The sequence below is a fragment of the Drosophila willistoni genome (genome assembly GCF_018902025.1).
Source record: "Drosophila willistoni isolate 14030-0811.24 chromosome 2R unlocalized genomic scaffold, UCI_dwil_1.1 Seg200, whole genome shotgun sequence".
NCBI classification, from domain to species: Eukaryota; Metazoa; Arthropoda; class Insecta; order Diptera; family Drosophilidae; genus Drosophila; species Drosophila willistoni.
This window is the reverse complement of record NW_025814051.1, coordinates 271,412-297,020: the sequence shown is the minus strand read 5'-3', so window position 1 is coordinate 297,020 and position 25,609 is coordinate 271,412. Positions and strand designations below refer to the sequence as shown.

At 32.4% G+C, this 25,609-nt stretch overlaps 1 protein-coding gene across 5 annotated transcripts in view; it reads left to right on the top strand.

The window, feature by feature from the left end:
* LOC6643572 (anoctamin-8) overlaps positions 1-25,609 on the top strand; it is a 51,196-nt gene continuing 25,587 nt past the window's right edge. For all 5 annotated transcript variants that reach the window (XM_023176416.2, XM_023176415.2, XM_002066459.4 and 2 more), the window contains exon 1: positions 1-320. In XM_023176416.2, coding sequence (XP_023032184.1) covers positions 38-320 — 283 coding nt within the window. In that variant the 5' untranslated portion in view covers positions 1-37. The remainder of the gene's footprint in view (positions 321-25,609) is intronic.

Sequence of the window (25,609 nt, the reverse complement as noted above, 5' to 3'; positions counted from 1 at the left end):
AAATAAAAATAATACAAATAAAAGATTTTGGCACAGTATGAGCCAAAGTTTTGAAAGCTTAATACATGGCGGCGGCGGAGGAGTTGCCGGCGATGGCGTCTTTTCGGAACGACAGTCATCGGAGGATGTGCCAGAGTCAACTGCTACTACGACTACCACTACCACAACAACAGCCGGCGAGGATAATGGAGGAGGTGGAGGAGGGCGGGAGATTGGGGCTGCTAGGGACGATGATTTCACCGATGACAACAATTTCGAATCGAATTTGCGACGACGCAAAGGCAAAATAATATCCTGTGCCAAGGAGACTATCGAGAATGGTGAGTGACAAAAGACGAAAAATAGTTAAAGACCCAAAAGAAAACAAATACTATATATACTATTCCCATATCTATTTGCCTATATCTTCTACATGTATTATTGGTGTGTGTGTATGTGTGTGGGTGTGTGTGTGTGGTGAGGCGCATGAATATTTGAGCGGCAATTGCTGGGATATACCACCAACCAACAATGTATTTACCTACCCGTGGACATGTCGACCAAATGTCATGCCTTTTGACATGCCAAATGCGAAAATAAGAAAAGTGTGGGAACATGGAACGTGATACAATGTTTTGGTCGTGTTTCCTTGATTTAACTTTGCAAAATTTTGATTGTTTTATGTGAATTCAGAGAAATACTCATACTAGAAAAGTTTTTAAATTGATTGGTTTTTTTTCCATATTTCCTGAAAAACGAGTAAATATTTGTTTCTTAGGAAAATTCTACTAGAATAACCTCCACTTTTGATACTTTTTGATAATAGCTTCCAAACACTTTAAATTTCTTAATTTTTGCTTATTTTTCCAGGTTATTTTATATTAAATAGCTTTCATATCTGACTCATACCACTTGACTTGGTGAAAGAAACTTGTTACTTTAGCTCATAAATTTGGTCAAGGTTTGATTTCCTTTTACATTTAGGGCAGAAGCTACCAAATAATTATAAATAGGTGCTTAATATCTTTCCAGGACTTGTGGCTAGGCTGAAAAATGTGATATCTTAGAAGTAGGAGCACAAAGAAAAAGGTCACCTTTTCAAAAAACTTTCATAAAACAGCATTGTGATATTTCGTAGGACGTGGAATAGGCTAAAAAAAATCTTCGATTTTGGTCATGTCTTCTTTTTCCACTATCACAGTGTATTTAGCTTGCTTAGATCGATCGACTATATATATGAGATAGAACATAGTGAACTATACTTTTCATAGGTGAAAATATGGGGTTTTTTTCATTGAAATTTAGTTTATATGTTAAAGCTAGAGCCACTGAAATTCGATATGGTAAGCCGATTAGTATTTGCACTGACTAAGCTTGATTTTAATTTTTGAACCAACCATATTCGATCCTTAATTTTATTAATGAACAAAAAATAGCCAATCTATGCCTATAAATATTTTTTGGCAGATACCAAAAGAACCAACTTGGAGGCAATAGCTTTTTACTTTAAAAAATTCTGTAATTTTGGGGCAAGTATTTCGTAATTTTTTTTTGCTGGGGGTATCATGAGATGAAAATAGCTAAACATTATTCAAAATATTGATATTTCAGAGGGTGCCCAGACCCCTCCGTACTCACAATTGTGGATCCTTGAGAAAATTTGACCAAAAAATGAATACTGTATCTGTATTGTACTGTACTGTATCTCTGATTTTGCACAAATTATAATATCCTAGAACGATTTTCTCTCCAAAATGTACGACTTTTCCCCCCACAACGTACGATTTCACTCAATCGATTATCTACTTAATCAATCAATTATTTACTTAATTTTAGTGTAAATCCATTCAAGCTGCGTTTTATGTGTCATTAATTTATTGCTGATTTTAAGTTCTACTCAGTCATTGAAGTTTTCTTAACTTTTGTATTGTAAAAGTTATTATTGTGTTTTATGAATATTTTAAAGCTTTGGTTTAGTTGGGAATATTGAATTATTAGAGCTGTTCAAACCGTAGAAAATTGACTGATGAAAAATTCATGAACGAGAATTGGGTTAGAACTTTGTCAAATTGGTAACGAATGAAAAAAAATTGTTTTTATTGACTTGGGTTATTAATTTTTTTTTTTTAACCCCAACCAATATTGTCTATCAATTGCCTGATTAAGTGTTGCAAAACAAGTTTCTTTTTCTTTTACTTTGAGTTTACATCAATTTTTTTTTTGTACAAAGTCCTTGTGCAAGTTTTGCACGCAGTGAATATCAAATTACCTCCAAAATGGCTTTCAGATTGATATAGTTTCTCTGTGCACGGTGATCCTTGTTGTTGTCAATGCTGTCAATGTTGGACAAATAAAACTAAGTTTGCTTTTGTCCTCCTTTTGTCCTTTTTTGCCTCATTGTCTGGGTGTGGAGGGAGCATTTTGAATTATTTATGTGCATTTGCTCGCCTACGTATAGAAAATGCATTCTTACTTGATTTACGTCTTTAATGGATGCCATGCCACCCTTGGGTTTGCCTCCTTCCTTTAATCAATATGATTTGCTTCTTTTCCTTTTGCAAATGGATTGACTTACCCTTTAAGTGGTTGCTACTAAGGTTCGTGCTAAGATGTGCCTATCATACGGGTGGAGTTAATTAATATCATTAACTTTTATGGGTCAAGGTTGAGTGTTGTGTTGTCTTTCACCTCGACAAGTGAGAGCCAAGAAGAAAAATGTTTATAGAGAGACAGAGACAGTTGACATGTGACAATTCAATAATGTATTGGAGTATACATTTAGATTTTATATGGTTTTCTCTATCATACAAAGTAAAATTTATGTCTTCGAGGCGTTTTTGGTTTCTACTTGATAAAAGTTCTTGGAAACTTAAAGCCAAGAGTTGCAGCAAATAAGTTGTTTTTGCAATTGAAACATGGAATATAAATTTATGAAAGTTTTCCGCAAACATAAATTATAAATAAGTTCAAGTTTACTTAGTTTAGAAAACATGTTTTTTCTTTGGTAAGTTGTTGTTGTTGTTGGTCTTTGCATTAACACCAGTTTGAACCAAATTTGTGGTAAAATATTAAGTTAAATTTTCATTAAATAAATCAAATTGGAAGTAGATTAAAGATAGTGGAATGAATATGTTGGATATTTAATTTAATATTTAATAACACATATTCAATTCAAAAAGTCGAAGTTTTATTCGATATTTAAAAATAATATCTCTTGAAAATTAATTTTAAATTTTAATTTTTTTGTATTAATAGTCAAGACATCTTTTTAGACGAGACACAAAATGCCAATAAACGATAAAATGTTCACAGGAAATATTAATATTATAAAGCTCTGATTTCTAGGATCATACTTACTTCTTGGAGTATCTTTGAAGTTCATTTCTTTAAATTCAAGTTAGAGTGATTTCTTGAAAGAGGATTAAATCTGCATTTAAATCTTTAATACAATTATTTACGAAAAAAAAATAAAAAAACTTAAAAAAATACCGAAATTTTTAAAAATTTTGTTTTCTACATTATTTGCGATGAAATTGAGATGTTACTTTCTGACATCGACAAGCAGTTCGGAGAATTTGCAGAAACTAGGCAGATTAATAAAGTATGTAATTTGGAAAGTTTTTAATAACTAGAATGTTCTCAGCTGTTTTGATAGATTACTATATCTATTCCAGAAAAAATACAAGGAAAATAAAGTCAGTTAAGTAGCTAGTGATATTATTTTTTTACACACAACAAATTATCTATTGTTTTCAATTTTTTAATAGTTTTAGAACTAACTTAAAGTTATGAATCTTTTTGTTTTAACTCCATTGTATTTTTTATTGGCTTATATTCCTATCTTGGTGACCCCGACGTGACTGACTGACAAACACACCCAAAGGAACTTTAGTGACCTTAACATTACGTTATAATTCACTAATCTATTCTAAAAACAACAAATTCGGAACTGTGTTACCGTTATAAATCTCAGTAGAACATACAAATATTTAATTAAATTCAAAACTCAATTCAATTCAATCAATATAAAGAACAAAAGTTGTAGTTTTCAGTTTAGATAATTATGCAAAAAAAAAAAAAACAAAATAGTCAAAGACTCTGAAACCTATACACCATACACATCACCACATTTTTACCATACACCCATAGGGTGAAATGGTATATTAAAGTCGCCAAAATGTATGTAACAGGCAGAAGGAAGCATATCCGACCCCACAAAGTATATATATTCTTGATCAGGATCAACAACCGAGTCGATCTAGCCATGTCCGTCTGTCCGTGCGTCCGTCCGTCTGTCCGTCAGTCTGTCCGTATGAACACCTAGATCTCGGAGACTGTAAGAGCTAGAGCCACCAAATTTGGTATGTAGACTCGTGTAGTGTGTAGAGTGATCAAGTTTATTTCAAATTTTTGCCACGCCCCTTTCCGCCCCGCAATTTAAAAAAAGCGTTTATCTCAAAAACTATTCCAGCTAGAGACACCATATTTGGTATGTATATTCGCTTAGTAAATGCACACATTTTGTATGTATGAAAACTTTGCCACGCCCTTTTCCGCCCCCGTAATTTCAAAAACTTGATTATCTCCCGTATTTTTTTACCTTATGCAACCAAATTTGGCACACGTAAATATAATACTAATATCTAGCAAAATACCAAATTTGATCAAAATCGGACATATGCATAACAGTCGAGTTATGCATATAAACGTTTTTCCATAAGACCGGAGTTGGCCGTTGGCTGGTGGGGGCGCTAGGGTGCTCGTATGATTAAGTGAGCGAGATACAAAGATATGCTTGTAAAAAGCATGTGCAAATGCATTTGTTTAATAAAGTTGAAATGTTTGCTTTACTGGTGTATGGTATACCTAAGTCGGCGAGACGACTTACTTACTTCATTTTTCTTAAAAATTTTAAAATATTTAGTAGTTAGATCATTTTTCTAACCAACTCGGACAATTAGAATTTACTAAACTAACTTACCTTCTAAAAGCTTATATCAAATACTTAAATTTTCATATTAATCATATTAATAATATTAATGCATATTTCTTTTTTTGTAAAAAGGTTTGAAAATATTGTATAGCTTTTTGAATGATGCCTAAATATGTTTAGAAGTCGTAAAAAGGCTTCAAATAGGTCGAGATACAATATCTTTTTAAGCAAAACAGTATTCGACTCTCTGTATATGGGGTTTTCTGTGTTATAAATAATCAAAGCAGAATCAATTTCATTGACATTCAAGAAAGACATTTGAAATCTTAGACTTTTTATTTTGATCTTGCATGGCATGGATATGAAAATTTCTACGCCAAGAAATCAAAAATATATACGTATCAGCAAATGACCGATAAAATTTGGCTTTCCTTTTTTTTTTTTTTTTAGCTTATACACACATAGAGAAGATGTTATCTCTGCAAATCGGCTTACACAATTTCATCCATTTGTATTGTATTCACAAAACAGCTTATGGGCTTAGAGCATCTTTAGTGAAATCCCTTTATGCCATTTTGGCCATACAAATTCTTTTTAACTTCCGTTCGAAATTCTCCAATAAAATTCCATTTGATATTCTGGTTGTTGGCCACTTACCTTCCGCTTCGTTAGTATTTTGCCACGCAATTTTTCCGTGAAAATTGCACAACAAATTTGCCGAGCATGTTGTGGTAATTCTAGTTTTAGTTTATTTTCATGCTCCCGTTTTGGAAACTCCTCCTCTCATCGTCCTCTTCACATGACCTCGTTAAGCAACTTGTGGGCTGTTGCTGCTGCATCAGATGGACATCACAAGGAAGTAAGTGTATGGATTTACGTGTTTTTAGAATGCCGTAGACATGACTTTTAAACTTTACTGACGACTTTGCCTTAAAGCCTGTGCATTGAGCCTAATACTCGTTGTAGTAGTCGGTTTTGTATCGCGTGAGTTTGAAAATTAGAAGTTGACTTGGTTTTTAGGTTATCGATTTTTTTGTCTTTTGACTTTGCGAGTTTATTTTTAATTTATTATTCTGATTGGTGAGAATTCTTTAAGCTACCCTCTGGAGGTTTAACTTTGCCGCCTTAACGTCTGGTTTTTAGTAATCAAAACGAAGTCTTTTGTCTCTCTCTCTGAGTCTCTCTGTCTTTGCTTGTTTGCCTTTCTGATGATTGTGTTTTGTTGTCGAGTTTTTATTTGCGTGGGCTTCTGTTCTGTTTTGGGGGGAGCTGACTTGTCTATCAATTGGCTATACACACACACACACACACAGAGACTGACATACTGCCATTGGCATTCCCAATTGCCATTTCGTGGAGCTATGAAGGGGCAGTTGTGATTCTGACAGTTAACCCCTTTTGTGGAATTGATGTTGCTGCTGGATGAGAGCATTTCAATAGATATTGCACAGTGCCTTTTTGTGTTTCATCTGTGACTTTTGCTAAAAAATGTCAGAAGCATAATAGCAAAGTTTTGATTTCATTCGTTCATCTCAGCTTCGGGACAACAGGAATTCATGTGTCGTTCAAATGTTTAAATATTAATGGAAAATTATATTTTTTCTTGGTAAGACAATTATTTTTACATAAATGAACAGTTTTTCTTAGGAGATTGAGTTTTTCAAAAATGGAAGTAATATTTTACCATCTTCTTAATCATATTATTCAGACTCACGCAAAGATTACTTTTTTTTTATAAATACATAGTTGAAATGTTTTGGGTTTCGTTTGAATGGCTTCTGAAGGGTATAATGACAGTAATATGAGAGTCGTTTTCAATATACCTAAATTAAGCACTTGAACCTAGTCGGTAGCTAAGTGGATCCCTACTAAATTGCTGTACATATGTTTAAATTTGTTTTTTATTTCATTACATTCATTTCAACAGATTTTATTTGCATAATCGGAGGTCTCTGTGGAGATTATACAATTTATTTTTAAAATAATTTTTTATATTTGTTTGAACTTTGATGACGTTAACTTGAGATTTTGTGAACTCAGGGGATCTTCTACTACTATAGAAAGTTAAAAACAATTTTTTCAACATTTTTAACAGATTTTAGAACATCATGTATAGGAAAAAAACAAAGAAATAACTCTTTGATATTCTGTAAATATCTTTTAAATCATATCTAATATATTAATAAGTTAAAGTAATAACGTTTTTAGTATATTATTATGTTTATATTATGTAATAAAATAGTGAGAATGAGGTCGTTTTGAATAATTTCAATGCATTTTTTTCCAAATCCTGACGTGATGGACAAAAACTAAGTACAGGACCGTGATTAGGAACCCTCAATTACTATAGGAGACCCATTGAACTTAAAACACATTTTCATGACTGAAAAAATGTCGGCCTTTGTTATTTGAAGTAAAAGATGTGATATTATTGAGACTCGGGACAGAAAGTTTAGAACACAAAAAGTTGTATAACTCAAAGGCTTTAAACCTTATATGGGAAAACTTTGTCTTAGTCATGATTAGGTCCTTTGACATTTTGTTTGCCTCTTTTGTTGTTTTCATTAATATAAAAAACGTCGATTCAAGCTTACCATTTACTGAAATTAACAACGTAGTATCAAGTATCCGCTTAATAGGGAAATATCTGATCAAAATTATCTACCACTGTCCTTAACAGGGACATGAAATGTCAGATAAAGTCAGTTTCATAACTTGGATTTTCCAGGTTTATGCTAACTTGAGCAAACAGTTTCATTTTGGTTTTTTAATAACTAACTTTTTATGCACGTGGTATATTTTCACTTTCATCTTGGCCTCCCCGACCTCCCTCCTTTCCCCCACTAGGCCAATTTGCCTGCAGCGTTTTTATTTACAAAATTCAAAAGCATCTTCTCCCGGCGCGCACATTGATCTTGAGTAGCAACATATTTCACTTGGCTTTGCCTTCGCAAAGTATCCCACATACACACGCAGTTATATAATATAGAGATATATTTTTGTGGGTGTGTCTGTGTGTGTAGTAAAAGCCAAGCAAAGAATGTTTATATAGCCGCAATTTCTTTTTTGTTCCCTCTGCTTTATATTAATGCCTTTGTCTAAAACGCTTTTTGGCTCAACGACGCAGATAGACATGCATACACCCACACAGATACAGACACACTAACATATTTACATAAACAGTAGACCCTCAAAATAGAAAAATTCTTTAAAAGTTGAAAAGTTTTCCAAGTTGTAAAGGTAAGATATAACCAACGGACATTTTCATGAAAAGCCTTTAAAAATAAAAGTTCAGATAATCAAATCGGTGCGATATTTGTATTACACATTTGGGAATTTAAGAAATACAAAATATCATCATAATTTTTGGCAAAAAATTATATTCAAGAAAGATTTTCAGTAATTAAATGATACTATTTTGACGTTTGCAACTGTATTAAAGGGATTCTAATTTAATTGCATTTACTGTATATACTTTTATGCAAACAAATATAAAATTTACACAAGTTTGCCAGTTTTTTTTTTTTTTTCATATTTAAAGCTTTGTTAGGCAACTAGTTTGGAAAGGTTCTTTTTTTGTTGATTCTCCACAATTTTAAAGGTTTTTTTTTCATTGACAGATAAAAAAGGTTGAGAAGTATATGAATATATAAATTTATACGGAAATCGCTTTATTTCGCTCTCTTTTTGTATACATATAATAAAATTATGCAAAACTGTCAAATGAATTGATAAATGTTTGCGGTAGTAAGAATTTTGTTAGCGGTTTTTATAGAGAATGATTATCCTTTTCCTTGTTTTTTTTGGTTAGTTGGTCTGAGATTGACTTGGGTCCTAAAGTAAAAGAGATATTGAAGTCGCTTCTTCACTTTTTCATATTCGATTTTATGCATTGTTATTATTATAGTGGCCATGAATGAAAAGCTATTTAGGCTGACTTGCACTTTCTTTTTGGGCCGCCTGAAAGTTATTTATAGCATCAATTTTCTAGCTGGTTGGCGAATGTTTGCCAAAAGTTTTCTTTGAATAAAGATAGTAGTGAAAGTAAATTAATCAGGTCTTGTGCCAAATGTACAAAGCAAAATTTATGCATAGACACAAACACTGAAATACAGAAAATGGTTGAAATAAACAAATGACAGCACAAATCCGCTTTGTTCCTTCCTCCTACCAAGTTGGTATTACAAATATGTAAATTTACCCAAAAAACCTGCAACCTAGATGAATGGTGGAACAAACACGCGTGTCTACACTAACACTGAGTAGACAAATTTGCCACCAATGTTCGTAGATGAAATCTACACGTTTATGTTAGTTAAATGGCCGTGAAGGTAGTGAAAGTGAATTGCAGAGTTGGGTTGATTTTAGCGTGCCATTCCCTTTGATATGTGAAGTATGTATATTAAACATTAAAGGAAAGCAAGGAAGTTTTGACAAGAAAGTTACAAGAAAATAATTGGCTAAATTATTTTCTTAATGAGTACATTTAAAAATATAACTAATTAATGTGTTTGATGTAATTTCTAGACTACTTTATTAATCAATAGCTAAACAACAAACAGTATCTAGCCTTTATTTGAGTATGCTGTGATTCCATATACATATTGGAATATATTTTCTGTCCACTGCGCAAAGAAAAGTCTGAGCTTGATTATTTATTCGTTGAGTTACTCTTTGACCTTCCCTACTGTATAAAATAAGCAGTTAATATATGGTAAAAGTTTGTTGCTTATGAAGATAAACAGCTGCTATTGAACACCAGCTTCTTTAACAGGGATTATAGCCAAGCTGTTAATATGAATATTAATAATAAAATAAATTATATAAATTATAAATTGCACAAAATTAGTTCTTCGATAAAATAAACGTTGGAAAAGCTGAGATTAAAAAATAATTCGGTTCTACCTGATACATTCCTGCCCCCATCGCTCTTAGAAGTATTAAGTATTACGACAAAGTTGTTGATTGCCTTCTTGAATTGCCAAACAAATTTCGAAAATACTTCGCCTAGTATAAAGTTTCATAGTCGTGCATTGATCTTTAGAAAACTGCCTCCTCTGCATTGTCCTACAATTTTCTGACATTTTCTTAAATGCTTGAGATGACTCCGGATGCATTCCGAAGTCCTCCTACGGCACAAAGATGCAAGGGTCGTTGTATGTATCTGTATGATATTTGGTAAGACATTTTGTAAGAAATTTCATTAATGGAAAGTTATTACGTATACGTAATGTATACCAAATGCCCAAAATCTGCAACACCTTTACGATACAGCTTTTTCATTTTAACGAGCTCAACCATCAAATATTTTTAGATTATCCTCTTATATGGACTCTTTTTTGTTGCATGAAAGGCATTCTGTTTTTGGCCAGCTGCTTGTGTGATTTGTTAATAGTTTTATGATCTCTGCACAGTAAATTATTATGTAGTAGTTAGAATTTAAGGCAAATTTAACTGGAGGGTGTGTTTGAGTACGATAACATTTCCATAGACCTCCAAGAAGTTATTTTAAAATTTAAAACATGATCAAAAGCCTTCTTCATGAGTCCCAGCATGGTTGAGTTGCTTTAATTTGGCTCTAGTTCAGATAAATATCCTAGACGATAGGCCTTGCGGCGTTTTTATTTAGATTAATATTTTAACAATAGGTATGTATATTAAGGATTTGTAGTTGAATATTTATAGCAGAAGAAATAAAACTCTCTCTGTTTCTTAAAATAACATGAAAATCTAAAACAATGTGTAATCATCTAGATCTAAAAGTTATCATTATTGATACGGCATTACTTCCATTAACATTTTGAAATGAATATCGGTAATCTACTCTATATCTGAAATGCGGAGAAAAGGCTAAAATATTCTTGATTTCTATTTTTTATCAAAACTTATACGATAGGCTCAGCTATAGCTTTTGTTGTCTTTTTATAAATCTTTGATGCTTCTTTCTATTTACCTTATATACATACATACTACTGAACGGTGAGATTGTGAAAGTTTTCAAACAAAACTCAATGTAGAGACCTTTCTTTTGTTTAGTTACCACACACACACACATAAAATCTAGAAAATCATGATATGCAAATGTGTTGCAACATTTCACATGTTGCAAGGTTGAAGGACAAAGTGGTTTACAGAGAGAGAGAGAGCGCATTTAGGTACTACTTACAACCCGTCAACAGAATCACTTGCTCAAGGCGGTTTACCAATCTGTCTCTACATACAAAGTTTCACTTACAGTGGTTGCAATATTGTTAGGAGAATTCAAGCCCCAAAAAGGTGCTTGCCTAAATGTTGATTGACAGTTGACTCAAAACTAGTGCCTGGTACTAAAAAGGACGTCTCCCATCACATCACAACCATCATCATCATTATCATCATCATCGTCCTTACCATCTGTGTGCTGACATTGAGCGCAGCTTAATTTCCGCAAAAGCTGCAATGTTCGAACGTATTTTTTTTCGCTAAATTTTTGTATCTGCATCTGTGGCTGTATTTGTATTTGATTGGCTTATACCTTTGATTGGCTACTAATACGAATGGCTTCTGTCATCGCTTGCTGGTTTTTGCTCGTTGCTCTTGTTGTGTTCGGTTTACGTTTCCTGAATGCTTAAACAGTTTGTATTTTAATTTCTTATTGATTAGCTTTTACTATCTATAGTATGTATAGTAAAAGCCAAATGAAATTGAAAGGGGAATTCAAGCATGTAATTTACTTAGTTTAACAAATAAATCAATTGGGATTTGTAGCAAATGGAAACATGGACTTTTGTGGTTCACCAGTTCATTAAAAGTGCAAAATACGACATATGCACGTTAAGTGACTTCGTTTTCTTGATTTACAAATTATTTTTGATGCTTGAAATCTCAAAGGTGTTTTTCTTAGCAATTGAAATCATCGATTAAAATTTATGATTTATGTATTTTTAAGTTGTTTAATATTTAATCACAGTGCAAATTTACAATTTTTTTACTTGTGTATTTGTTTTCTTTATGAATCGTATTAAAAAGGACACTTTGCGTATACACAATATTATGATAACTAGTCTTGGAATATTTCAATCATATCAAATTGAATAAGCACTGCTTACTTTGAACAAAACTCTTTATGACAAAAGCAACAAACAATTTGCATGCGCAGTCTTTGTAATTTATAAGTTCATTACCCTACAAACATGTATGACATTCCATGGAACTATCTTTACAATCTATCTGCATCCATGTTTAACATGATTTCCTTTTACAATATGTATTTGTCTGCATGTCCGCCCCTTTGATTCGCTTTTCACAAGCACAAAGTCACAACAGTTTTTTTTTTTCGTTTTGTTGGGAGCCAATCTAACAATCTTTTGCGCATAACATTGTAGTTCCATATGCATGTAGGTATGTACGTTTATATACTCAGCCATATAGATAGCCAGACTTGACCCCGTATAAGTCTTGGCTATAAAATAAAAGAATAGAAAGTAACTCCTCGTTTCGCCCGCCTCGCGTCAAATGTTGCAAAAGGTTGCCCGCCCTCCACATTGCCTCAAGTTTGATAGCGAGCCCAAAAAAAAAAAAAAACAAAAACGAAACGGAACGGCAAAAGAAGCGAAAACGAAATGCAATCTGAAACCAACCTTCCTACTTTTTGTCTGTATTTATATGGTTTATATATATGTATTTGCCAGGATATTCTTGGGCTTGGCAACAGGCCAAAGAGTTGCCAAAAAGGAAGCAAAAAAAAAGTAAGAAAAACTCTTGCCACAAGTGCACTTTTGGCCATAGTGACGAAAAAAAAGTAAGGGAAAAATCAATGAGACCAAGTGCTTGCTGAATGTTGACGGAATAGATATTTATATAGAAATTTATATATATAGATACGTATATAATGGCACATTTATGTGCTAGAAATTTCAATCAACGGCTGCACAAAAAAGTATGCTATGATTTTAAAAATTCCTCTTATATGTATTTTGTTACGCTTGAACTTGCTATAAATAAGACATTAGCCCTTACATCCCCCTCCCCCACCCACTAAGACATCATATATCGTGAGCTTGGATGCATGGTCTTCTTGGCGAAATGTTTTGACATCAATCATACGCCCCATCTGCCAGCTACTTTTGCTTGCCATTGGCTTGCCATTAATTCAATTGAATTTACGCGTTTTATATATTTTATATTTTTTCCCCCCATTAATGCGATCTCATAGGTCTATATATGTGTATACATATATTCTTCTGCTTGCACTAAGTTGTACATTCTTTGCAATGAAAATCAAATTTTACTTAAAATGTTTTCCAATGTAATTTAAAGTTTGGGTTTTAATTTACATACGGTGTATAATAAAAAGCAAAGCTTGTTGCATTTTTTCTTCAATTCATTTTTATTTATTTTGAGGCAGAGTTTCAGCTTTGCAATAGAACTTTTAGTGTGTTTGTCAAGGAGAGTTCCTATAAGATAAATAATCTGCAGTCATCGAAATTCAATTAAAAACCCATAAAACTTAGTTTGACCAAAAAACTTTTTTAGTTTCTTGAAAAGAAATTAATCTTTTTTACATTCCAAGTGGATTAATCGCACAAAAAGTTCGTTTGTTTTTATCTTCTAACTTTTAAAGAGTTGAACTTTATTTCATGTTTTTATTTGCATTTGATGATTTTCTACTAGAAACTTGAAATTAGCAATTTAATAAGTTTTTATCTGCTTGTATAAAGTGAAAAAGACTTTAATAAATAATTTAGTAATATTTGTTTTTAAATTAAATTGTACAGTTGTAACCATAATAAATTAAATGATTTAAATGTTAAACTTCACCATGGCCTTGTATACGAATTAAATTTTATTAAGCTTAGTACAAAGATTCAATAATTAAATATACTTCGAACCAAAAAAAAAATTGTTAAACACCTATAAAGCTATGTAGTTTATTCAATAATTTCATATAATATGCTTTTAAATAAGGAACCTAAAATGAATTAGGTAGATTTTAAATGGTTGAAAAATAATTTAACAAAAAGTTGTTTAAGTGATCTTAGCTCTTGTTTTGCCAGTTTTTGTTTTTATAAAGAAAAAAATACATTTTTCAATTGTTAAATAAGACGGTTTCTCCGTTTTTTTAACCCAAAACTTATAACTAAGTTTCAGATGAACTGATTGTTTAGCCTTTAAACTATTAGTATGGAGTATCTTGTAAACAGTTCATGCTAGAGAATATTGTTTCACTGTCGGTATTTTGGGTAGCGTATCATTTTTGTCAAACTTGTTTAAACGTAACCCTATTGAAGCTATTGGCCATGTCAAAGTGCGTCCAAAATAAATAAAAGTTTTTGGAAAATTGTATTTGATTATTGAATTATAATTTGTATTTCCCAAAGGCCAAAGGCACTTTAAGATAGTAAAGAAAGTAAGAGACTAAAATAAGCAGCTTGCTACTCAGTGCTTGAATACGAAAAGAGGAAAGCATTTGCTGCATTGTTCAATTCCCTAAGGCTAACAAGACTTAACTAGGCTCCCGTTTAGATCTACATAAAACAAACCTTTTCCAGTTTGAAATTATAATATTCGACAAGCACAAAAAACTATTTTTATATTATTTATTCAATTTTTTTTTTTAGTTTAGTTCCGACTTTCTTTAAAAGCTTTGTTGTGTGTTTTCGTGTTGGACTGTTGACTGGACTGGTTTGGTTTCTTTTTCTATATATGTTAGTATGTACATATATTTGCTTTGCTATTTAACACGTGTCCAAGCGTCAGCAAATCAATTATATATGTACATACTAACATGTATGTTTATTTGTAGATTTAGTTAAATGCATGTGCGTGCTTTTTGTGTTTAGTGAAACTTGTGCAGTAGTTTTGGTCTACCAACTAGACGCAGTTTATCATCATTAAGCAAAGGAAGAGAATAGTGAGAAACGTTAAGTCCGAATATCATGATGTCTGAGTAGATGATGACAGAGATGATGATGATGATGATGATGATGACTCTCCTCCAGTTTAGTGGGCGTATATCCTGCTCATGTGTGCGTGTTTGTGTGTGGGCGTTGAGGTCTGCCATTAATGAGACCAAATCTGAGTTGGTTGTCTCGTGTCTTGTGGTTTTTTCGCCTATGGTCGTTAAAAGCTGCCATCAATCATAGTTTTTTTTTTTGTGTGTTATTGTTTTGTCCTTTCTCGTCTCATAAACTGATTGTCGAACAACACAATATGAGTAAAGGAACACTGTAATCTATGTACATATGCCTAATAACTGGTTAGACAATTAATCAAGATTCTTATAGTATAAAGTAGGAAGCATAAATTAATTTTAAAATGACTTCATGAAATATAAGAATACATTTAGGATATTTCATTCGGTTCATTTTGACTGAATGTCATGAAAGATTTTCTTTTAGAAATCATTTTTGACATATTTAAATTAGTATAGCATTACGTTCTTAAATACTTACTTGAGATAAGTAACAAGAAATAAGTAACTGAGCAGAGAAATTGTTAATTTTTTAAAGTGCTTTACCCTTCAATCAAAATAAGTTATTGCCTACAATTTTGGGCTTTCGAGACATATAGCCGTACGAAAAGTGCTTTACTTTCAATTGATGGCAATTGAAATTATTCAACAAGAACATCATTGCAATCAAAATGTCAAACATTTCCCTCGTCCATTCGCATGTTAATTTGAGTACATTTCAATGTCAATTGATGGATCTCTTGACTTCAAAATCACACAGCGCCCTTCACAGAACATTGGACTTTGTCATCGTTATAGTGGCAATCGACAGTTATGATATGCTCCACACGCATTCACGGCTCAGTCTGCCTGCCTGTCTGTCTGTGTGTCTGTCAGTTATGCCTTGTTAGTTGTGTTGTTTGTCTCTTTAGTGTGACATAAACCAAATGCTTGACATTTTACTTCTAGTACCTGAAACAGACTTGTATGTATGTGTGTGTGTGTGGGCAAACCGCAAATTTTGACAGTGCCAACAATTTTACATGCATTGAAAACATTTTTAGGGCATAATTGAATTTTCAGGCAAATTGAAATTATTAAAGCCAACATTTTGGGGCCATTAAAATGTTTTGAAGAGGGCTCGACATATTCAGGCCTTGACAGAATGTTGGTATTTCGTGTTAAGTTATATTAACATGCCAAAGCTGGCAACTAAATAATGTTCGACATAAACACATACACATATAGGTAGATAAAATTCTCCTTCCTTCTGTGTGTATGTGTGTGTGTGTATCTACTGTAACAGCATGTCCTTGGCTTGGGTCCTATCTGTGCGATAGCCTGTTTGTCTGTCTGTCTGACAGTCTTTCTGCCTGTCTGACTGTCTGTTGGTTCGCTTGTTGTTATCGCGACTATGCCTGGGTGCTTTTTGTCCTTGCACTAAGTGGATTTTCATTATAAATATAAGCAAGATTTATTATTTAATTTGCGCACATAATTTGTAATTATGTCTAAGCATTTTCCATTCGCCTTTTTATCGCTTAATTTTTGGTTGGGGTCAAGGTGAAAATTGAATCCATTAGAATATATATACATATTTAAGGCAAAAATATTTGCCGTCGTCTAAAAATAATGCGAAAAGTATTTAATAATAGATTAGTTGTGGGAAGAAATTATCATAGTTATGTAATTTTTTTTTTTTAATTTTTGTTTAAGGAAAATGTAGATAAAAGTATTGTATATGTGGAAGTCGTTTAGTTTAATTTTTCTGAGAGCTACACGCTGAATTTTTTAATTGGTGATTTCTTTCTTCATTTGTTTTCTGATGTCACAGTACAAGACTAAAAAAGGTATTGAGAGACTACCGGCACCTACATACGTACTATATAGTTTATTTTAGCCAGTGGCAGATCATCAGGCATATAGGAAGGAAATATTTTCCTCCTTAAATACGATATTTTCCCCATTAAACTGCTTTGATTTCTTTATCCAACAATTTCGTTATTTCACACCTAGATTCGACATTGATTTAAGCTCAATCTGCTGGGTTTATCCTTTTTGAGAATATATTTTGGTAGAAGAATTGTTCAATTATTCTCTACAAATTTTGCCAACAATTCCCATATTTCAGTCTCACATATTAAAAGCTTTAATCTTATGTCAGATTGATAGACCCATATTGAAAGTAAGAAGAAATTGGTCTAGCTTATCAACTAAGTTTGCCAACTAAACTGATATCATTAATATTGATCCTTAAGTCCATTTGGATTTAGGGAATTCAACTTAAGCGATCCTGAAAAGTTAATTGATGTAGTTTATTAGGGATTTTGCCCGAGAGACCTAAAGGGGAACTGAATAGTGTTAGAGATTGAAAGACTCAGTCAATCATATTGAGCAATATTTAAAAACCCTGGCACCAAAACCTCTGATCAACAGGCAATGCAGTAGACGACTTAAGAAGAGTCGACATTTTAATCTCGCATAGAAGTCGATAGCTCGATATGTATAAGTAATGCCAAAGATATTAAAAGAAAAAGTGAATGAATCTATTTTACCAAGATATTTAATATTCAAAGACAGTGTCGTTTAGGCTTTAACAGGTTTGTACTCATTTAATAAATTTGTCAAAACTTTATTATTGCTAAAAGAATTTATAAATATATATTTAATTGTATTTGTATGTATTTGTTAATTAAAGCTTTTAATTCGTATATAGCGTAATCCATACAATGTCATGACGCATAAAATAAACTTAAGCATTAAGTACAAAGTATTAAATATATATATATAAAAGAATATAGGTACATAAAAGGTTGGTTATATTAATTTTTGTTATTTTTTGTCATTGTATTCAACTAAACTGGTCAAGAGGCAACCATTATACTTCACATGTCGGCTGTGGGTTTCGTTGTCCTCGTTGTCGTCGTCGTCGTTATGTCCTCTAATAGCATTTGTGGCACATTTTTATTGATGCACTTCAGCTCTCCATACCTCAGGACCATGTTTCAGCTCACTTCTTTTCATTTCCCATCATTGGCTTACATTTTCTCTGTTGGTGATTAATGTGAGGAATGGCATCAGCCCAGTGGAATCTTCAACCACTTAATTTTTGCTTTTACTTTAACTGCAAAAGGAGGATGTCAAGGATAGTGCTCGGTCAGCGATAAATTAATTGCATTTGAGCATGAGGACACATGAGGAAAAGCAGCTTATTGACATACAACATAAAACTTAAGAGTAATTACTTGGAAATTGCTTAAGAGTACGACAATTTCATATACATACTGATATTTCTCTTTTTCTAAAGAGTGTTACATCGTTTGGGGCATCTATTTCAGGGCCATCTAATGATGCTCAACATCAACTCATCTGACTGTTCATTGTTATCTGACATTTGGCCATAATATTTGCCAGCTCAGAAATCCCAGGCACGTCTCTTCTTTACCCATCTCGTTGGTTCTATTGAATGGAATTTTCATAGCTATGCTTTTTTTTATTCAATCGTTTTTGTCTTTTTTTTTTCTATTTTCCTTCTGGTAACTGACAGCTAAAACCACTCAAAATGTCAAAATGGAAGAGCAGGCGAGGCAAATGTCGACGATGACCATGGCGAGTCTTTCGTTCATTGATTGGATCTGCATATATAATTGAAACGAAACGAGCAAATTGAAAATCATAAAATGATGAACCATGTATAAAATATCTATGAAAAGTTATTCTTAAATTTCTTTAAAACTTTGATATTAAGCAAAAATTTTGTCAAAGAAATAAATCGTCTTAACTGCCTGCTGCTGCCTTCCTTATTTTTCGAAAAGGTTAATGAGCACTGACGGAGTCACAGTGCGAAAGTTTGTCAGCTGCCAGAACCCTCAAGACTTTTCAACTGTGACGCTCTTGTTAAGTGTAAAATAAGTCAAAGAAAAGTACATCTTTGAGTGACATAAGGACTTTGTTCTATTCATATGGGGAATTTACAATAACATTTTATCATCAACTTCATTCTCTTTGAGTTGATTTAAATGATTAGAGTAAATAAAGGAAGCATACACAAAACAACTTTCACTTCAAGGAGAGAACGAATTTTTATTGTTTAATACCTTAAATTCTTTTAACTCGAGAAAAATATTGCATATCAAATCTTTCAGTGAATCAATTTGAAATTTGTTGACAAGCCTTCTTCTAGCCATGAGTTTAGTATAAGAAATACTCAAAAATAAAACAACCAAAAGAGTCCTTCATATCGAGTTGTTCTTGACAACGTTTTTAGGCTTGCATTTTAGAAGTTGTTTGACATCAATTTCATGTTGATCCCTCAAAAAAAATTAAGAGATATTCAATGTATTTTAATGCAAAATTGTCGTTTTATCTCAGATCTCTTCAGGACTTTCCAGGGTCCAAGAATGTCATTAAAGTTAATTACTTTAGACTAGAAGCGCAATAGTTTTTTCTTTCTCGAAATCATTGTAATCAGACCCATAACTTCCTTGGGAGCAATCAAAATTAAATTCTATATATTTGTAAGGCAACATACTTATAAATATTTATATCAAATTAACAGAAGATTTAAGTTAAAAGCAAAACACAGATTTTTTTTGTGTCTATGTTAGACAGAGTATTATTAATGAACCTAAGGAAAAAAAATATATCAGTAGGTATCAGCTACTAACAGTCCAGCAGATTAGCATTTAATCTTCTTCAAACAATATTAACTAATATGAGCTATGACGTTATATGCAAGATTTTAATTAATCGCTCTTCAAAGACTTTGCTTTTTATACACTACAAACGTCACATTTGCAAGGGAATACTTATTTTGTAACAAAAAAGAGTAGTAGTTGTATGGGTGTGGTTGGTTTTTCTAATGCTTCTGCCCAATTTCTGCCAGGTGATCCAAAATGAGCCAATACGTACCCAGACTGGCAGTAAAGTTCTAAAGTTTAATTAAGGTCTTAATATCATTGCTATTTTTAAGTTTGCCATTTGAACAATTTTAAGAAATAATTTTAGATATTGAATAAATTCTAAATTTATTGCTTTTACATGAAATTGCCTGATAGACTGAAAGATTTCAATTATGGTTTGACATCCAAATGAAAGCTTTCCGCCGTGGTAAATTGCAAAGTGTTCTGGCTGATTAGATGATGGAGTCATCATTAAAATGACATCATTTGATTTCAATTAGTGTGTGCACATTGGAGGGAGATAATGAGTTTCTTTCTCGCCATCAACATTAGAAGCAGTAGCATTACCATCAGCATCAGCTGAGACTAATTAAAACATAAACTGTTTTAACTGAACTGGAGAATGCTGTCGAGTCTAAGCTCTAGCAATTACATGAAGCTTAAGTTAGTAGTTGCTGGTGACTGATTAAATTCGAGCGAGTAAGAGTAATGTCAAATGGAGAGAGAGAGAGAGTGAGAGAGAGAGAGAGAGAGAGAGCAAATGGTGGCAACATTGCCCTGCTTATGCAACAATTTACTTACCCGTCAACGATGTGTCTCGCTTTGCTTCAATGCGCTTTCCGCAAAAGACTTCGATTTCATTAATTATTCAAGACACAGTTTCCGGGACACTTAGGGCGAGATGTGGCTGTTGGTGATGTTGCTGCTGCTGATTTAACAGCCGAAAGCATTAGCTTCGCACTTTCCGTGGAAGGGCTACGGGCCGTATACACACACACACACCCACAAGGTCGGCGACGGAAGGCAGTGTTAACTTAGCCATGTTCCGACTGTATAATGAATTGGGTTTTGTAGTTTTGTTGATGCAATATGTACACAGGTCCCAGTTAAGCTTAATACAATTGCTGCTACTGCTACTTTCGGCATCCAATTATGTTTTACGATCCGAGTTCGATTGATTGGATTCGTTCGGGTAGGATTGGTTTGCCAGTTAAGTGAAATGAACAATTCTATGACTAGAAAATGCCCAACAACAATGCTTCAGTTACCTCATTTCGAATTTGACCTAGAAAATATACAATTGAATCTAGTTATTATATACTTCAACAGATATACTGTATATGAAGAAGGTATCCTTTCCAAAGGGTTGAGACTTTAACTCAAAAGTTGTTGAGTCAATAACGTTTCCTGACCTTAGGTAAATACTCATGATGATTTCTCGTAGGCTAAAGAGGAAGTGGCCTTATGCAAAAGGATGTTTTTCTTATTAAGTGTTTATCCGCACTTCTTTTAAGTGAAGTGATTCAATATAATCAACGAGAATGTTTACATCAGCTTTCTCAAAGTGAACCAGATGGACTCCCAGGGCTATAGAGGTAACTTGGCATCAGTCTACGTATATTTCTGTAGAAATGGGAATGACTACACTTTCACCAATAAAAATGGGAATTTTTTTTTATTAGGCAGCTAATTTTTTACAATTTTTATTTAATATGAAAAGCAACGATTGTGAATATATGTATTATGAATTTTCTGTAAGCCAACATATTCTTTGGAAGATCTTTGCAGGGTGAAATATGTCTCAAAAACATCATGAACATCGTCAAATTTTAATTTTAAATACCACTATTTCATTTACTAATGAGCATTAAAAAGTAAGCACTCGATTTATATGGATAAAACAAAGTAAACCTTAAGTTCATCTAATATCTCAACTTATGAATGAGTTTGTAAAATATGATAATTTATCATTGATAACTGATGCAATACACAGAAATTGGTTATTATGATGTCTGAGCCTTCAAAAACATTGCAACTTATGATTTACATCCCTCTTTATAACTTGTACATTCAAAAGCTGCAGCAAGAAAGGATGGTCATTTTTCCAAATATAGTTGTATAACCTATTTTCAATACTGAAAAGCTAAAAAAGGTCTCTAATTATCTCTATTAATATGTTTCTAAAATGGTTTTAAATATTTAATGGATATCAGATTTCTAGTAGGTAGGGATAGAATATGCCCAATTTTCCGATTGACCAAAATTTTTTGTTAAATTTCTTACCAACATCGCGCAAATATTTTACTAATCTCTCTGCGATGCTATTTTTAATTTTAAATACATTTTTAATTAAGATTTTTCGATTTATATTGCAATCAGTAATTAATCAAATATAAGTCCAACCTAAGCCTAGCACTCAACAAAAATAGCAAAAAGATTTTTAATGACCTAACTTGAAGTTGCCTTTTCTTATTATTAATAAGCTTGTCTTGTGACCGATTTAGACGGATTAAAATATTTGATGGGAAAATGGGAGAGAACACATAATTAGGCAACATGGCAAATGCGACAAAGTGGTTTAAATTTATGTAGAGATATTCCAAATGTATCTCTATATATATGGCAAAATACCCATTAGGCGGGATGAGAGATGAGATAACAAACCACAAAAGTGCCACCCACATGTAAATCACATAATACGCAACTGGATAATTAATTCCATAAATAAAATGAAACCAAATCAGAGCAACCATATCACAAACGCCCACTCCAAATGGGCGGGCTCTGTTGTTGCTATTGTTCAATTTGCCGCGTTGCCTGGCAAATGAACTGTGAATTTGTAACCGAAAAGCAAATGCAAATCGTGCACCCAAGAGGATAACCAATAGACACACAGCCAAACACACACAGAATGTGTGTGATTGCCATTTTAATATGCTGCACACACACTCATGGAGCAAATTTGAAGTAGCCTGTTTTTATTTCTCGTGCTTCTTTATGTTTTGCTCATAAAAAGTGTAACAAAAGCATGAATTTTGTCACCCCAAGAAGGGAATTTGCCTCGAAACGCGCAGTGCATAGCTTAGAGGCATACTTTTGTCTCACAACCAAATGGATTAAACAATGGCAACAAGTCTGTGGAAATGGAATAGAGGACACTTTATAGCTGCCACGCATATGCTAATGAGGGATCAAGGCAATAAATAATTTAGTGCCCTAGAGCCAAAAACTATAGAAAACGGAATAAATGGGAGATACAAAAAATTAGGGGTATAAAGAACTATGGTAAGTTGTTACAGAATATTGCCGCCCGATGGGCAATCATTTTAGAGGGTAAAATTAACTTTTATAATGGTAAAAAGGTCAATTAAATACAATTTGTTTGATCATAAATGGTCAAGGCTTATTAAAATTATTAAAGCTGATATTTCGATGTGCTCTATTAAATACAATTTGCATTTAGGTGTATTTAAATTTAGTTCGATTTTATAATTAGTTTTAAATTTATCCAGATAGGTAACCTTACCTTACCTTACCTATATTCTGAATGTATATATCAGATTTTTCTTTAAAAATGACAAGTCAGTTTGACGTGAATAATAAGTCTGTTTAATTTTTAAAAAGGGTTTTTATATTTAGTTTTTATTTCGACTTCAACAATTCACTGATATTCATTGATATCAACGCGCAGCGACGTTTTTTGGGATGTCGGTAATCTCCATCCTCGGTTAGATCCTTCATGTAAGGAAGGCGTTCTCTTTTAATTCCAAATATAGAACAGTTTCTATATGAAAATTTATTAGAACACAAATACTTCGAGTGCAGAAAAAGAAATTTGTCTAAAAATTGCGAAAGTATATCATTATTTCGTTTGGTAGCCTCCACCTTGACTTTCACCGATGCATAAGGGTTTAAAGATTCTCAAAGATATCTTGAATTTGGACTTGTAATTCTGATCATTTCGATTTACTGATCGATTAGATCCTCAGCGTAGGTGAAACTCATGTTTGTATGAAATTGCACTTTTTTATCCAAATACCAAGCCATGGCCAACATATAATCACCAGTCGGAAGAGCAAGTGTTAACAATTTTGGTCTCAGATAAAAGCCTTCAATAAGTGCTGAGCCCTTTGGAAACATTAATATTTAAAATATAAGCAATTGGTTAATATCTAAATCACTCACAAAGTATGGGCATGTATGATTGAAGTTAGAAAAATCCAAAAACAAACTTGCAATCACTGTTAAGATTGGATCATAGCGTTTTTTAAGATAGCGACAGACATCAATTTTAGACTTTATAATCCAGGGCTTATAGCCATTTGCCTTTTTGTAGACTTGAACATCAAGCGTTATGGCATTGGCCGGATAGTAAAAAGTTCCATTAAAATATGCAGCAATTTTTCCACGTCCAATGACCTTTAATCGGCAAGTGTGTATCGTAAACCAGGTCTCATTATAGCTCAGACAGACAAAATTCGTTAATTTAAAAATGACGGCATCCTGGATTAATAAATAAATGGTCTTACAATTGAACATTAGCTAAAAGTTGTAAGTTTACTTACATTATATACCAAAATTATTGCAAGAATACCGAAAATAAATAGTTGCTTCATGTTGACAGACACAAAATAAAATGTCCAAAAACCATTTCAGTTTGATTATGTAGAGAAGATAAAGTCGCGGTTGAATTCGTTTCATAATTTGATCTGATAATATGTTAGTATTATGAGTCTTATTTTTAGATGGTTTAGTTTCGCTTCATTAAATGACAAAATTTCTTTATTCTTCAAATTTTCATGTGATATCAAACAAATGTTTAGGTTAGTAGTAATTTTTTTATACAATATATAGTATTTACACATTCGTTATAATTTATACAAATCTGGCGCGTGTAAATGTGTATTTAGGGCTGCACGATTGGTGAAAATTCGATGATTTAGGCACAAAGTACAATTAAAATGTTATGGTTTTGAAAGTTTCGTAGAATTTAAAATACGTTTAAGTTCTTTTTGGTTTTGGATCAATTTTTGATCCCAAGTGGCATTAAAGTAACAAAAACAAGCCCAGTTTGCATACTTTTAGGCATTATTGTTAATTGTTTGAACAAATTTTTTAGAGCAAATTTAATGATCATCCATAAAATAGATAATAAATGATCTAAAATTTGAATAGATATATTTCTAGCTCATTAAATATCATTTTTATAGACATTTTATGGCTTAAACTATAAAAATTGAGTAACGAGTTATTCAAAAAATTACACATCCAATTTTTTTTTATAATAATACAAATCACCGAATGAAAATCAAAGCAAGGCATCTGTTTTACAATCGGTTATTTTAATGGGCAATGCTCTAAAGTAGTTTCTTTATTGATAATAAAAATAATTCATCATTTATGAAATAAAAAATAACAAGTATTGCCTGTATAATCATTTGGAATGTAGCAATATAGTTTAAAACCTGTAAGCATTTGAAACCTTACAAAATATGAAAAAAAATCTGTTGTTTGCTTCCACCAAATTAAATAGATTTTAAAAATTTTTATCTTTCTATAAGATGTCTTGAAGTCTGGTCTTATAATTTCAATTTACTGATCGATTATATTCTCAACGAAGGTAAAACTCATGTTTGTATGAAATTGCAGTTTTTTATCAAAATACCAAGCCATGGCCAACATGTAATCACCGGTCGGAAGGGGAAGTGTTAACAATTGAGGTCTTAGATAAAAGCCATCAATAATTGCTGGGCCCTTTAAAAATAATAATATATAAATTATACTTATACATAAAATGCAAGGAACTCACAATATAAGGGCATGTGTGATTGAAATTTGTAAAATCTAAAAACAAATTTCCAATTATAATTGATAATGGATCGTAGCGTTTTCTGAGATACCGACAGACATCAATTTTAGACTTCAGAATCCAAGGCTTATAACCATTTGCCTTTTTGAAGAATTCAACATTGAGCGATATAACATTAGCCGGATATCGAACAGTTCCATTGAAATATGCAGCAATTTTTCCACGTCCTATGACTTTTAAGCGACAATTGTGTATCGTGAACCAGGACTCATTAT